General features: G+C 55.9%; 2 protein-coding genes and 1 long non-coding RNA gene across 6 annotated transcripts; 1 reads left to right on the forward strand and 2 right to left on the reverse strand.

The window, feature by feature from the left end:
- On the reverse strand, positions 36 to 2,103 carry LOC110403025 (60S ribosomal protein L36a). Its single transcript, XM_021405767.1, has 5 exons — positions 2,010 to 2,103; positions 1,624 to 1,729; positions 1,322 to 1,389; positions 381 to 503; positions 36 to 103 (listed from the first exon to the last, which is right to left on the reverse strand). The coding sequence occupies exons 1-5, from the start codon at positions 2,010 to 2,012 to the stop codon at positions 83 to 85; spliced, it is 321 nt and encodes a 106-aa protein (XP_021261442.1). The 5' UTR covers positions 2,013 to 2,103; the 3' UTR covers positions 36 to 82.
- Positions 2,040 to 13,734, forward strand: BTK (Bruton tyrosine kinase). 4 transcript variants are annotated; one of them, XM_021405757.1, is made up of 20 exons: positions 2,040 to 2,063; positions 3,647 to 3,714; positions 4,947 to 5,129; positions 5,240 to 5,338; positions 5,533 to 5,598; positions 6,138 to 6,219; positions 7,691 to 7,819; positions 7,932 to 7,999; positions 8,447 to 8,628; positions 8,770 to 8,832; positions 8,975 to 9,029; positions 9,700 to 9,782; positions 9,892 to 10,019; positions 10,718 to 10,792; positions 11,196 to 11,367; positions 11,639 to 11,855; positions 12,505 to 12,569; positions 13,036 to 13,154; positions 13,266 to 13,423; positions 13,508 to 13,734. In XM_021405757.1, exons 3-20 carry the CDS (start codon positions 4,989 to 4,991, stop codon positions 13,577 to 13,579), a joined length of 1,974 nt encoding a protein of 657 aa, XP_021261432.1. In that variant the 5' UTR covers positions 2,040 to 2,063; positions 3,647 to 3,714; positions 4,947 to 4,988; the 3' UTR covers positions 13,580 to 13,734. The 4 variants fall into 4 exon arrangements, with proteins under 4 accessions (XP_021261432.1, XP_021261431.1, XP_021261429.1 ...); XM_021405756.1 differs by lacking the exon at positions 2,040 to 2,063 and adding an exon at positions 2,521 to 2,703; XM_021405754.1 differs by lacking the exon at positions 2,040 to 2,063 and adding an exon at positions 3,380 to 3,416.
- LOC110403029 lies at positions 6,135 to 11,295 on the reverse strand. The gene is made up of 2 exons (XR_002441460.1): positions 10,974 to 11,295; positions 6,135 to 6,311 (listed from the first exon to the last, which is right to left on the reverse strand). It is a non-coding gene; the product is annotated as an uncharacterized LOC110403029 (long non-coding RNA).

Here is a 13,741-nt window from a genome sequence, read left to right on the forward strand (position 1 = left end):
CCAGCAGCACAGAGTACACAAAAACAAGTAACAGCTCACTTCCAAATACTTTAATGTGGTCCAAAAATGAGTAGGATGCAGCTTAGAACTGTATCACCTGGCCCTATAAGGAGGAAGAGATGAGTGTGAGTTTATTCACCACTGAATCTTGCCCTCTCCCACCCGACATCACATAGCCTGCTGTCTGTCCCTTCTGCAGCCACTCCAGGCAGGCTGTTAGATGTTGCTGATAATCCTCCACTTCATACAGAGCCTCACCCATCCATTTAGGAGTGCTCAGCCTGTGCTGCTGGCAGTTCTCCCCCAACAAAAGCACAGCTGTGCTCACACCCACCCAGATGATTCTACCATCATCAGCCAGCTTTGGTACACACACATACCTTTCTCTTCTTGTCTCCTCCCAGTTCAAAGTGCTTGCATCTCTTAATTGCCAGCATCCTCTTGGACCTGCAGTTGGGCTCCACGCACTCCAGCCTCAGCACAATCTTCTTTGTGGTCTTGGCCTGGGAGGGGAGGAGCAGTGCAGGAGTGAACAAAGTGTCCAAAAGCAGATAAATTGCTGCTCTCAGGAAAAGCCTGTTATCTCCACACTTAGAAGATTCATCAGCTTGTTCTCAAAACATAGAGAGTAAACACAGCTGACTCTCTTTTTTTTTTTTCCTATCTCTTAAGATATCTTAAAGACCAGTGAAGAGTGGGTCTGCCCCTTCGCCTGCAACAGGGCCTCATGTTTATAAAGAACACTGGCAGAAGGATTTACTGGGGCAGGGTTGGTCTCCTGCAGAGATCAGTAACACTGGAGGAAGGTTGCTACAGCAAATGTCTGTCAGGTTTTGCTTCCCTGCTGTAGTAGCAGATTTCAGCCCCCATCCCTTAGCAGAAGATAGGTGGGGGCACAGAAGGAAAACATGCTATGCGACTACAATTCCAGGCACGCCATACTCCAGAGAGGAAGGCAGATAGCAGCACATTTATCTAATGCACACGTAACAAAACACACCAGTCTTTCTACTGCTGCTTCAAGAATTCCTTCCATTGAACACATTATTTCCATTAAGACTGTGTTCTCCTAAAGCATCAGGATCCGTGCAGAAGCTTCTCTGCACAAACACGCTGCATCACTCCACTGTAAGAAAGTGGTGATCTAATAAGCAGACTGGGATAGGAACTGTGTTCTTACACTCTCTGGACAGCTCTTCTTGCACAGAGCAGCCACAGTATGGTTTGAACACAGCATGGGTTAGGAGGCAGAAGTGCCCCTCTTCAGCAGGATGTGTGGAGTGCAAAGGTTTCAAGCCCTCCTCCTGGGAGCAGCACTCACCTTTTTACGGAAGATAGGCTTCGTCTGGCCGCCATAGCCACTTTGCTTCCTAGTGTAGCGCCGTTTCCCTGCGGGAAGAAAACGGGTGCATTTAGGCTGTAACTCAGATATGCTACAAGCACAACTGACGTTCTTACCAGCCACCTGCAGACCTCATCCTAGAGCTGCACAGCTCATCAGATGAAATCCCTGCTCCCACCACAGCTGCATCCTGAGCCTAAAAGCATCACTCTGGCAGCAACCACCTTCCCCTGGGCCATACCCCGCTGCCCCCGACCTCCTCACCGCATCTCCGCCCTCACCTTGGGCGTGGAGAGAGTCCTTGCCCTTCTTGTACTGGGTGACCTTATGGGGCTGGTGCTTGCCGCACTTCTTGCAGTAGGTCCGGCGGGTTTTCGGGACGTTCACCTGGAGGAGCGGGCAGAAGCCGGTCAGCACGGGCAGAAGCCGCACAGACGCCAACCCGCCCTGGTGCTGCCGAGCGCAGCCCGGCCGTCCCGCCCCACAGTACAGGCCCCGCGCCACCGCCCCGCGCTTACGGCCCCCATCACTGCCCAGGCCCGGCCCAACCGCAGGCCGAGCAGCCCCCCGCATCGCTCAGCGCCTCGGACGGACGGAGCGAGCCGCCGCGGAGACGGATGGAGACGGATAAAAGCAGACCCGCAACCCCCCCACCGCCAGCGCTCACCATCTTGCCAGCGGCAACTCGAAGAGAAGGAGCGACCCGGAAGCGGAAGGAGACGTGAGAGGATCATAGAGAGGAAGAGCGCGGGGAGCGCAGCGCCCCCTTGTGGCGGGAGGACGGGAGAATGCAGGGGAGGGGGAGGATGGGAGAGTAAGGAGGTTGGGGGCACGTGGCTGTGTGGTGCGGGGGCCTGGTGGGTGTCGTAGGGACATGGGTTCACAGAGACATGGGGCTGCGTAGGGATACACAGGGGTGCAGGGACACAGGGTGCAGGGGAAGCCCCCCTGCCCTTATCACCCACCTTCCATTGCCCACCCCACAGCCCAGCTCCCAGCCCCAGACCTGTTCCTCACAATCCAGCCCTTCTCCCCAACCCCTCGTCCTGCCCCGTGCCCCCAGCACTATGTCCCCACACCCAGGCCTGCTGGTGGCACTGTGAAGGTGGCACTGTGGAGGTGGCCCCGGCCATCTCCAGGAGGAAACGCAGCTGCTGCTTTGAGTCAGAAACCCAGAAAAGGGGAACCGAAAGGGTGGGGTTGGCCGGCCCCGTTCTTCCTCCCTGTACGGCAGACCCCAGCGCCGTCCCTGCGCTGAGTCCCCACAGCCGCCCCGACCCGCGGTGCTGGGCCGCTCGGGGCAGGCGTGGGGCAGCGGGCGCAGCACAGCACTGTCCATCCGGGGTGGCCGGGAGGGCTCGGTGAGTGCGGGGCACCCAGGGAGGGCTGCATCCCAGGATCTTGTGGCATGAGGAGAGGTGACGTGGGCAGCACAAGGGCCCACGGCCTCGCACCTCTGCTGTGTACCCCAGGGTGGTGCTGGGGATGGGGGAGGTATCCCAGGTGCTGGGCAGCTGGTGGTGAGCCACGCTAAGCAGCCCCATTAGGGCCATGAGGCCTGGCTGTGCTCTGAGCTGGCGGCATCCATCCTGCAGCCACGAGGACATGAGGCACAGGGCCTTCCCTGGGTGTACCGGTGCTAGGAGCTGTGGGGCTATGCCAGAACAGGAGGTTAGAGTGGTTTGTGGGTGCTAGGGGTGTGCTGGAGGCACCTATCAGGGTGCTGGCTGGGTGCAGGTGGCACTGGGGCTGCATGGAGCAGGGAGTGGGGGTGCTGGAGTGCACTGGAGCAGGGGGTGGGGGTGCTGGCAGTGCCTTTGTGCACTGAATCCCAGCTCCCATCCAGCTGTGCGCAGCATCCTAGTGTGCAGGGCTGCCTGGGGCAGCTCCCCTTCCTGCTTCAACACCCCAACGGGTTGTAGTTCTGGTGGCACTTAGCACAGTGGCCACGTCAAAGCACTCCTGTCCGAGGTGTGACAGTGGCAGGAAGTCACATTGTCTAGGGGGGGACGCCTCCACCTACCCACTCGCCACCTCTGCTGTCACAGTGAGAAAGTGATGGCTGGCTGGGGAGGTGAGCTCTGCTGGGCAGCCGCCAGAACAGGGATGGGGGCTGGTGGCTCTGCGCACATTGACCCCTTTCTCGTCTCTACTGCACACCTGGCAGAGAGGGGCAGCTGGGGAGGAATGTGCTGGGGCAGAGATGGGGAGGCTGTGCTGGGGACAGGGAGACTGCACTGTGCTGGATCAGATCATCCCTCTGTGACACTCACTGTCCTTTCCTCCCTGGTGTCACTATCTCAGAGGACGCAGTGAGGACCTGTCCGTTCTGCCCGGCGCTGCTGGGGGTGACACAGTTGCTGCGACACAAGGTAAGGCTCCCTGCGTCCCATGGCCTGTGGGTCAGTGGCCACCACAGCCACCTGCCCTGTCCCCAGTTCCCTCAGCCCATATCCCTGGATCAGCCAGAGACTGCTGGTTCTTCAGACAACTCATTATTTTTAAGTTGTTTTCATTTTTAAACCACCCAAAGAATCCTAAGCAACGTGGCCCACAGTGGGAGGACAGGGGGGAGCCCTGGGGTGAGGGGGCTCCGTTGTCTGCAGGCACGCAGGGCTGGTTTGCTGCCGTGAGGTCTGGGGTGAGGGTCTGGACATTGGAGAGGATGGGGCAGACCCCCTGCTCCTGCCCTTGCCCTGCTGAGCATGCCATGGGAGTGGCACAGCAGACAGAACCACATAGAGTACCTTTGGTCCCTGTGTGGTCCCTGTGGTGAGCAGAGGGGCTGCACAGATGGGTAGAAGGGAGCTTGACTCCAGTTTTCCAGGAAAAAGAGAACAAACCTGAGGTGAAGGGGTAGGAGGCACAGAGGAGGTACTGGGGGGCATGGATCAGTAGTGGCTCTTTGCGGCTCAGCAGTGGGAGCAGAGGCTGGTTACAGCCCTCCATGGGAGCAGCTCACACCTTCAGCCATAGGGTGCTACAAACATCCAGACCCGTTCCTGGAGAGGGTCAGAAGATGTGCTGGTGGGGAATGCAGGAAGATTTAAGCACATCTGGGTGCTGGCTAAAGGAAATGCTTTGAGCCTGGCTCACAGAGGGAAGGGAATTCAGCGTTGTCTGCGTGCTCCTACAGGCTCCCTGGGCACAGAGGGGAAGGATGGCTCTAGAGCCGCTCTGTGCTCTTGGCAGCAGAGAATTGCAGGCATTTGGGACCAGGAATGACCCCTGTTTTTTTGTGGACCTGCCCCCCACAAGCTGTCCCTTGTGCAGGCAGAGCCCAGGCAGCTCAGCGGGAGGAAACAGCCCACACAAACACAGCAGTGCCGAGAGGAGGAGGAAGGGTGCTGGGTGTCACAGCTCGGCCTCTGTGCTCCTCCCCGAGGTGGCGTTTCTCACGGCCTCCCCAGCTCCCTCCCATCTAGCCACCGGCACCCAGCTGGAGCTGGAGCCTGTAGAGTGGCAGCTCGGTCCTTACCATGGCATCTCAAGGGGGAAGCAACAGGGAGAGGTCACCCCATAAATACCCTGCATGTGCATGAGGTCTGGCTGCAGGCAGGTGTTGGGCTGAGCAAGCACCGTGTCCGTGTCACCCTGCACGCAGCAACCTCGTGAGCACGGCGAGGAGGCAGCTGGGGGGGCCGACATGGCCAGTGTCATCCTGGAGAGCATCTTCTTGAAGCGCTCACAGCAGAAGAAGAAAACGTCTCCCCTCAACTTCAAGAAGCGCCTGTTCCTGCTGACGGAGAGCAAGCTGTCCTACTACGAGTACGACTTCGAGAGGGGGGTGAGTCTGCGGGGCTGCTGGCTGACCCTCACCAGCCCAAGGCATGGGGACGAGGGTCTCCCCAGGTCCCCGCTTTGGGAATCTTTCAAACCAATCTCGCCTCTTTGCAGCGCCGAGGCAGCAAGAAGGGCTCGGTGGACATTGAGAAGATCACCTGTGTGGAGACGGTGGTGCCTGAAAACAATCCTCCCCCTGAGCGGCAGGTCCCGGTGAGCATCCCTGCTGCTGTCCACTGTGCTCTCGCTGGGGCAGTGCTGTCCGGCACGGGGCTCTGAGCACACAGCCCAAACCATACTGATGTCCAGCCCAACATGCTGGGCATGGGGCAGGAGAAAGGCAAGGGCTGTAGGTCCCGCAGCTGAGCGGCAGGATGTCAGTGTCCATCTCTGCCTCTCTCTTCTAGAAGAAAGGAGAGGATTACAACATGGAGCAGATCTCCATCATCGAGCGGTTCCCCTACCCCTTTCAGGTGAGTCCTCATCGTGCTCCCTTCACATTTCTGTTCCACCTGGCTGCAGGGCACCGGGGGCTGGCATTGCAGCAGGGGTGAGGAGAGCAGGGGGATATGAGGACAATCACAGCATCATTTTGAGGACACCCTGCTGCTGTGTGGGGCAGACTGATGAGCCTTCATGGGCACTGAGTAATCAGGCAGCTCTCTGGAAGAGGAGGTGGATGCTGGCTCTGAGCTTTGTCCTGCAGTTTTTGGTCCCGTGGCCAGTGCTGGAGGGATGGATGCTTTCTGCTCACTCAGCCCCCAACTCAGTTGCTCACCGTCTCTGGCACCCAGCACAGCCCCCAGCACACTGAAAGTCAGAGAAGGAAGTGGAAAGTCTCAGGGGAAGGGGCTTATTTATAACATCTCTGTCACGGTTCCATGAGCACCACGGGGCCAGCACACAACGGCACGGCTTGTGCTCTGCACCGGCTGCTCCGGGTTGCCACAAGCCTCTGTTCCCCTAATTGCCACCACGAGCCATGGCCTGGTGCTGAGCACATTGTCCACAGGTGGTGTACGATGAGGGGCCCCTCTATGTCTTCTCCCCGACAGAGGAGCTGCGCAAACGCTGGATCCATCAGCTGAAGAGCGGTGAGTTTTGGGGCACCCAGCTGCGCGTGCGGCGTGACTCAGAGCTCTGGGTTTCCGGGGGCTCGCTGCCTCGTGGTTACGATATCCCATATCTGCGGAAGAGAGAGCTCTATCAGAAAGTTCTCCCATGACAAGCGCAGTCATAAGGCCATTCCCCTGCTTGCATCATCCGTACCATCCCTGTGCTGATACGAGCCTGGGGAGGGGGGCACTCACCTCCCACTGATTCCTACAGCATCGTCTGAGGCATCTTGCCATCCCACAGACCTGCTCCAAATCAGCTCAAGCAACTTCAGAAGTCACGGAGAGCAGGAGGAAATGGTAGATGTGGCCACAGAGCTCCACCAGCACACAAGGGGAGGGTAGAGCTCCCATTGCATTAGGAAGGAAATAAGGACAGAAAGCCTATTTGGAGCCCAGGAGCATCTCTCAGCTCATCCCAAGCCCCGTGTGGTGCTACTGAGCTCATGTTTTGTTGTGGGGCTGCTCTCTCCTCAAGCTGGGAGCGCCTTGCTGCAGCACTGCACGGAGGGGCTGGGCTGTTTGTGGTCAGCCAAAATCTGATGGAGCTGCCTGTGTGTCTGTGTGTGTGTGTGTGTATCTTTCTGCGGCTTTGTGCTGGTGGGGTTAGATTAGCTGCTCAAATTGACACAGGGAAGTTTGCCTGAGCAAGGAGGAAGCAGAGTGGGCTGATAACGGGGAAGTCAGTTATCTCACAAGAGCCCTGCTGCTCTGCTCAGTTGCCAGCCCCAGCCCCACTTCCCCACTCCAGGAGGATGGTGCTATGGCAGTTCAAGACTTTGTAGAATCCAGGGGGAAACAGGGAGAAAATGCTGGCTGTTTGCTGCTGGGATGCCCACATCCTGCTTCGTGGAGAGACAGGGCTCTCCGCAGGCAGTAGAGATGGTGTGGGCCAGCATCATGCTGAGGTGGCACACCAAGTGTCCTATGGCTTGGGGATGAGCAGCAGGAAGCTGGTTGGTGCCTGCTTGGCAAGGGAGCAGCCCCCCAGTAAGGAAGGTCGCTGAGCAGGCAGGGGATGGTAGCAGCATCCTACTCTGCCCATAGGAAAGCCAGGTCCAGCACTTCTGGAGGAAAAAAAAAAAAAAAAAAAGGCTCAGAAGAGCCGTGAGTCGTGGACCTCAGCAGCCTGGGGATGCTGGGTATATCAGCTGGCAGGAGGACTGGTTGCAGCAGGACCCAGCCCTCTAAGTGTGCTCACGTCCCTTTGCAGAGCTGCTGAAGAGTTTTGATCAAATCTGAGAGGGAAGGGCTGGCCCTTCTCTAGCTGGCAGCTTGGTGGCACAGGGTTTGTGTTGCTGTGGCACAGAGGCAAGAGCAACTAGCTGGAGGAAACCCAAGCAGCAGGGCCATGTAGCTGTGTACCAGTGACAGAGCAGGGAGTGAAATGATTTACTGGGGCTGATCATCTGTATTTGGGGTCACATGCATCTCCCCTCCTTGGCCACAGTGATCCGGTACAACAGTGACCTGGTACAGAAGTACCACCCCTGCTTCTGGATTGATGGCCAGTACCTGTGCTGCTCCCAGACAGCCAAGAACGCCATGGGCTGCAAGATCCTGGAGAGCAGGAATGGCAGTAAGACACTGGGCACTCTCCCCTTGCCCGTCCCCAGCCCTGGTGACCACCTCCCACCTGCCCACTGCAGCTAGGGATCTGTTCTAACCTGTGTCATTTTTGTGTTGTGAAGGTTTAAAAGCTGGGCGGTCACATCGCAAAACAAAGAAGCCTCTTCCCCCCACTCCCGAGGAGGACACGGTAAGGACCAGTGAACATGGGTTTGCTCCAAAGCGTTTAAAAAAAAGTCTGCAGAATTTTACAGACCAGAGCTTGGCTCTGGAGGGGGATGTCAAGGTAGAGCCCAAGTGGGCTTGAGCCAGGGGAAGAAGTCCAAGAGATGGAGGAAAGTAAAATGATCTGACCCCTGAGAGTCCCCAGGGGGAACTGGGAAGAGGGAGTAGCCCTGATACAGGGTAAAGACCAAAGGTTCAGGGAAAAAAAGCTTGTCTTTGGCAAAGACAGGTCTCCAAGGAGGAAATATTGCAATAAAAAGCACTGGGTTGTGTCAGTCTCTTGGTGGAATTCTGTGTAAGAGCTGAGGTGAATGCAGTGCTGACCTGACCAGGCCTGGGCGGGACCTTGGCTCAGGAAATAGCATGTTTGCCAAACTCCCCATGTTCCTTGCTCTCCCTTGCTCTGAGGAAGATGGTGATGAAGCCTCTGCCCCCTGAGCCAGCCCCCAGCGCAGCAGGCGAAATGAAGAAGGTGGTGGCCCTGTACAACTACGTGCCGATGAATGTGCAGGACCTGCAGCTGCAGAAGGGTGAGGAGTACCTCATCCTGGAGGAAAGCCACCTGCCCTGGTGGAAAGCCCGCGACAAGAATGGGTAAGCGCTCCCACTACCTGTGGCATTCACCCTGCAGACCTGTCCTATCCCAGCACTGCTCCTGGGGCGGCCCCAGGGACCCCCATCTTACACTGAGGAACCTCAACTGGTCTCAGACTCTCAGACCATTTTCTCCTGCAGAAGGGAAGGATACATCCCCAGCAACTATGTCACCGAAACGAGCAATTCCCTGGAGATTTATGAGTGAGTACAAGAAAGCGTGGGGATGTGGCAAGTTGTGCTCAGTTGGAGACATTTTACATCCAGTTCTGGGTCAGGGTCAGGCCAGGAAGGGGACAGGGGTGGTTTGGGGGTCTCCCTGATGGTGTATCCCTCCCTGTTCCAGGTGGTACTCAAAGAATATCACTCGGAGCCAAGCAGAGCAACTGCTGAAGCAGGAGGTAAGCGTTGACTCCAGGTCTGGGTCTTCTACACACACGACCTCTGCAGGCTGCTGTCACCTCGCATCTAGCATGGGCCAGCCCTGGCTTGCACTGGGAAGGGAAAGCTGGGTACATCTCTAAGCCACCAGACAACAGGCCAGCAGCCACAGCTCCTTCGATGTTCACAGCTGGAAAGGGAGGGAGGAGCACATGGCCTGATCTCCATCAGGATGAATCAGTCTTTCTCCACTGAAGTGACATGTTTCTAAATGCAGTGAATATTGAGGGATAATACATTTAGGAGCAACGCAAGACTGCCCCTTCCTTTGTAGCTGACAAGGAGAGTAGAGCTGGCTAGATCTAGACCAGAAATTACTTATGTAGCTGAAAGCCCCATGGTTCCAGCATTGCAGCCCAGCAGTATAGTTAGCCTGCACTGCCTGGGGGACAAACAAAGGAACCCTGCACCCTGTGTCACCCCAGCAGCTCTAGGAAATGTCTCTTTCCACTGTGACCTCCTCCTGGAAAGCAAGTCAGTAGGTGCTCCAAGGCAAGGGCTGCAAGCAGGACTCCTTTCATTCATTGCACCCTCTCCAGCCATGCTGCGATTGTCCCTCTTGCCTGCTACAGTCACCTCCTCACAAACACCCCATCCTATCTCCCCCTCCTTTTTTTTTTTTTTTTTTAGGGTAAGGAAGGAGGCTTCATTGTCCGAGACTCTACCAGCAAGACAGGGAAATACACTGTCTCTGTTTATGCCAAGTCTGCTGCGTAAGTGGATCTAAGAATAGATTGTTGCTATCTCAGAGGGCCCCTCCAAGCACCTCTCACCCTCTGTTTGCCCTTCCCAAGCTGCTGACCCCATGCACTGTCTCTCCAGAGACCCCCAAGGGATGATCCGCCATTACGTTGTATGCTGCACCCCCCAGAATCAGTATTACCTGGCAGAAAAACACCTGTTCAACACCATCCCAGAGCTCATCACGTACCATCAGCACAACTCTGCCGGTGAGTGCTCATGCGCGCAGGCAGAGCTTGCAGCCATAGCCTGAACCTAATGCCTTTCATAAACTGATAGCACCTGGGCTCTAGCACCTGGTGCTGGCTCTGTCCCGCACAAGGTGTGCAGTCACCATCTCCATGCTATGGCACAGCCCAGTGGCAACTTCAGCAAAGCAAAACACTCTGGAAACACACCTCTGCTCTGCATGGCTGAATCCCCAGGAACTTCACAGCCTCCTGATCATCCCTTCCCCTGGATTCCTGCAGGGCAGCATCCATCAAACACCCCTCTACACCCACCACATATCTTTCAATAATGCTTTGTTGTCCCATCTACAGCCGTCACCAGGCTGAAAGCAACATTGTCCTCTTATTGAAGCAATTTCAATCAATCCTGTTCTGGACAAAAGTAAAATATGAGCCTATCTCTCTTAATCTACCCAGCAGTGCAGGTTTGCAGATGATAAAGCACCTTACAGATAGGGAATGAAGCTAGGAGGATGCAGCCCAAGAAGAGCTGGAACAAGAATGTTCCTTTGCAAGGAGAAGCTGTGACAGGCTCAGAGTATAGGGACAGTGAGGCCACCGGGTTTTACTGACTTCACAGTGTCCTCTCCTTCTTGGGCTGGAGGCAGGAGGCCTGCATTACCTGCTGAAACATCATGGGCAAGTATGGTGTGGCAGTGCACCTGTTTGTGTTTCAGGGCTCATATCCAGACTGAAGTATCCAGTGTCTCGACACCAGAAAAGTGCCCCTTCCACAGCTGGCCTGGGCTATGGTAAGCTGTCCCAGGCTTCCTTAACTTCCCTGGCTGCAGGGCCTGAAGGGCACCCAGCTTGGGTGCTCTACCTGCAGGAACTTGTTGGGGCTGAGATCCTGGCAGTTTCCCCACAGCAGGGCCCACAGTGTTCCCTAGAATCCCTTCCTAATACTCCCTGGCCCTCTGGGACAGTACTGACCAAGAGATTTGCAAGCTACTTTGCTCTCCATCCTCTGGAAGAATAGGTTTGGATTTCATGAATTTTCTGTGATGTTTTTGAGGCATGCTTATGGCTTTTCAGCGTGTTCTTTCAGGCAGCACATGCTTGTGAGCTCTTCTTGGACCAGCCAGGCCAGATGACTGGGAGCATCCTGCGGGAAGGGCACCTGCACCCTCATCACACTCACCCTCTCTGTCCTAGGGTCGTGGGAGATTGACCCAAAGGACCTGACCTTCCTGAAGGAACTGGGGACAGGGCAGTTTGGTGTGGTGAAGTATGGGAAATGGAGAGGCCAATACAATGTTGCCATCAAAATGATCAGAGAGGGCTCCATGTCAGAAGATGAGTTCATCGATGAAGCCAAAGTCATGATGTAAGTGGTGAGCAGCTCCCAGGTCAGTGCAGCATATATCTTGTCAGCATACCTGCACTCCCAGATGGTTTGGAGCGACAGCATCAGGCAGCTTCACATGTTGCAAAATGAATCCACGCTTCAAGAGCCTGCACCCTTTGTGCTGGTTTTGCCAGTGAGAGTTCCAGGAGCACTTTTCCCTGACAAATTCTCCCTCTCCGTATTCAGCAGTGTTTCTTTTGCAGCTTGTCCTTACAGATGCTCAGAAATGCCCTTCTTGCCCCCAACATAGGAACCTATCTCATGAGAAGCTGGTGCAGCTCTATGGGGTCTGCACAAAGCAGCGTCCCATCTTCATCATCACTGAGTACATGGCCAACGGCTGTCTCCTGAACTTCCTGAGGGAAACTCAGCGGCGGTTCCAGCCTGCTGAGCTGCTGGAAATGTGCAAAGATGTCTGTGAAGCTATGGAGTACCTGGAATCCAAGAAGTTCCTGCACCGAGACCTGGTAGGGATGTGGCTGAAGGACACCTCTCCAGCTCAGTTGTAGCCACAGCATGTCCTAGACAGGGTCCAGCTAATTCATCAGGGTGAAGAGAGGCAACTCTGCAGCCTTCTCTTCAGAGTATCCCTGTGAGCTTCCCTGCCCACCTGAGCATAGACAGGGTGCCCACTATGGCATGTCTGAGGTCACTGCTCTGCAGCGGGTTAGGAGTAAGGGGAAGACTGGCAGCTTTCCAGGGGACAGGAAATGCATTTTTGGCTAGGGCAGAGTTTTGCTTCAGGCAACACAGGCATCACTAGCTCAGACATGGAGCTTTAATCCCCATGTAAGGCTGAGCCTGTGGTTTTTCAGGCCTCTGGCTGGCATTGCCAGGTTGCAGTCCTGATGTGTGCCATACCAGATCTCCTTGTGCTGTTTTGTCCAGGCAAAATCCCACAGGGGAAATTGTCCATTCATGGATAAACAGGAGACTAGAGGGTCCTGCCTGTTTTTGCTGAGACCTTTTTAGCTTACCCCAGTTCAGATGAACCTGTGGGACAAAGTGCGGCAAAGCATTAGGCGGATGGAGATGAGACAAAGTTGCAGAGGATTACAGGGGGATAGGAGAAGAAGGAGGAGGTAGGAATGACTGCCTCAATCTCTCCATCCACAGGCTGCTCGCAACTGTTTGGTGAATGACCAAGGGATTGTTAAAGTCTCAGATTTTGGCCTTTCCAGGTCCGGTAAACACATCTATGTCACTTTCCTGTCTCAATTCCATATCTCCTCTGTCAGTTTCTTCTGCATTTTAGTCTATCCCCCACAATTCTCCAGCTCCGCTCTTCCTCTGCCTTCTCCCATCTTTCATCTGTCTGGCCCAACCTCCTTCATCTTTCCATCATCCCTTTCCTACCCTTCATCCCCCCAACCCCCTCTTCTTGCTGCTTCTTCCCTCATCTCCAGGCTTCTGGCTGCAGCCTTCTTCTTTCCATGTGCCAGTTTTGTCTCTTGTAATGTCACCCTCACTCATTCCCAGGTCGACTAACATAAACTTGTCTGCAAAGGGACATTTTTGCCTTTTGAAAGCCATGCAGAGTGCAAACTGATCACTCTGAAAGCTGTCGATTCCTTTTGGGCTTTGTTGGTTGCATGGAGGAGATGCGAAATGGGGGGGCAGGTGCCCTGATCTGTTGATGTGCTGCAGATATGTTCTGGATGATGAGTACACAAGCTCCATGGGGTCAAAGTTTCCAGTTCGGTGGTCTCCTCCTGAAGTGCTTCTGTACAGCAAGTTCAGCAGCAAGTCTGACGTGTGGTCATTTGGTAAGAGCACAGGGTTAATGACTCAGGGGCCAGGAGGAGGGCGGCCCAACAGCAGCGAGCTCCCCCCTGCACACGGATGCCATGAGGTGTCCCCGCCGTTTCCCACCACAGGCGTGCTGATGTGGGAGGTTTACTCTCTGGGAAAGATGCCTTACGAGAGGTTTAACAACAGCGAGACCACGGAGCACGTCATCCAAGGCCTGCGCCTCTACCGGCCCCAGCAGGCCTCAGAGCGGGTCTACGCCATCATGTACAGCTGCTGGCACGAGGTACGTGGCCACGAGGTGCTCTGTGGCTCTAGCAGAGAGCACAGCGGGGGGCGGGCGCCCACATCCCTTCCTTTCACCCCGCAGAAGGCCGAGGAGCGCCCCACCTTCAGCGCGCTGCTGGGCAGCATCGTGGACATCACGGATGAAGAGCCGTGACCACACCTACCCGCCCTCCCTTCCCGGCGCCGGTGGCTGGAACTACCGGGCCGGGGACACTGAACAACACCTGGGCACCCGCATGGCCCCGCTGCGCGCACAGCGCGGGCTGTGAGGCCCCGCAGAACCCCTCACAATAAACCTCTCCTAACAGCTCCGGGC

The sequence above is a fragment of the Numida meleagris genome, chromosome 8 (assembly GCF_002078875.1).
Source record: "Numida meleagris isolate 19003 breed g44 Domestic line chromosome 8, NumMel1.0, whole genome shotgun sequence".
Taxonomy (NCBI): domain Eukaryota; kingdom Metazoa; phylum Chordata; class Aves; order Galliformes; family Numididae; genus Numida; species Numida meleagris.

Coding starts and splice junctions, on each gene's coding strand:
- LOC110403025 (XM_021405767.1), bottom strand. Junction 504..1,321: donor AGCCTATCTTCCGTAAAAAG/GTGAGTGCTGCT, acceptor CTCCCCTCCCAG/GCCAAGACCACAAAGAAGAT. Junction 104..380: donor GAGGAGACAAGAAGAGAAAG/GTATGTGTGTGT, acceptor TCCTCCTTATAG/GGCCAGGTGATACAGTTCTA.
- BTK (XM_021405754.1), top strand. Junction 10,793..11,195: donor CACAGCTGGCCTGGGCTATG/GTAAGCTGTCCC, acceptor TCTCTGTCCTAG/GGTCGTGGGAGATTGACCCA. Junction 12,570..13,035: donor TCAGATTTTGGCCTTTCCAG/GTCCGGTAAACA, acceptor GATGTGCTGCAG/ATATGTTCTGGATGATGAGT.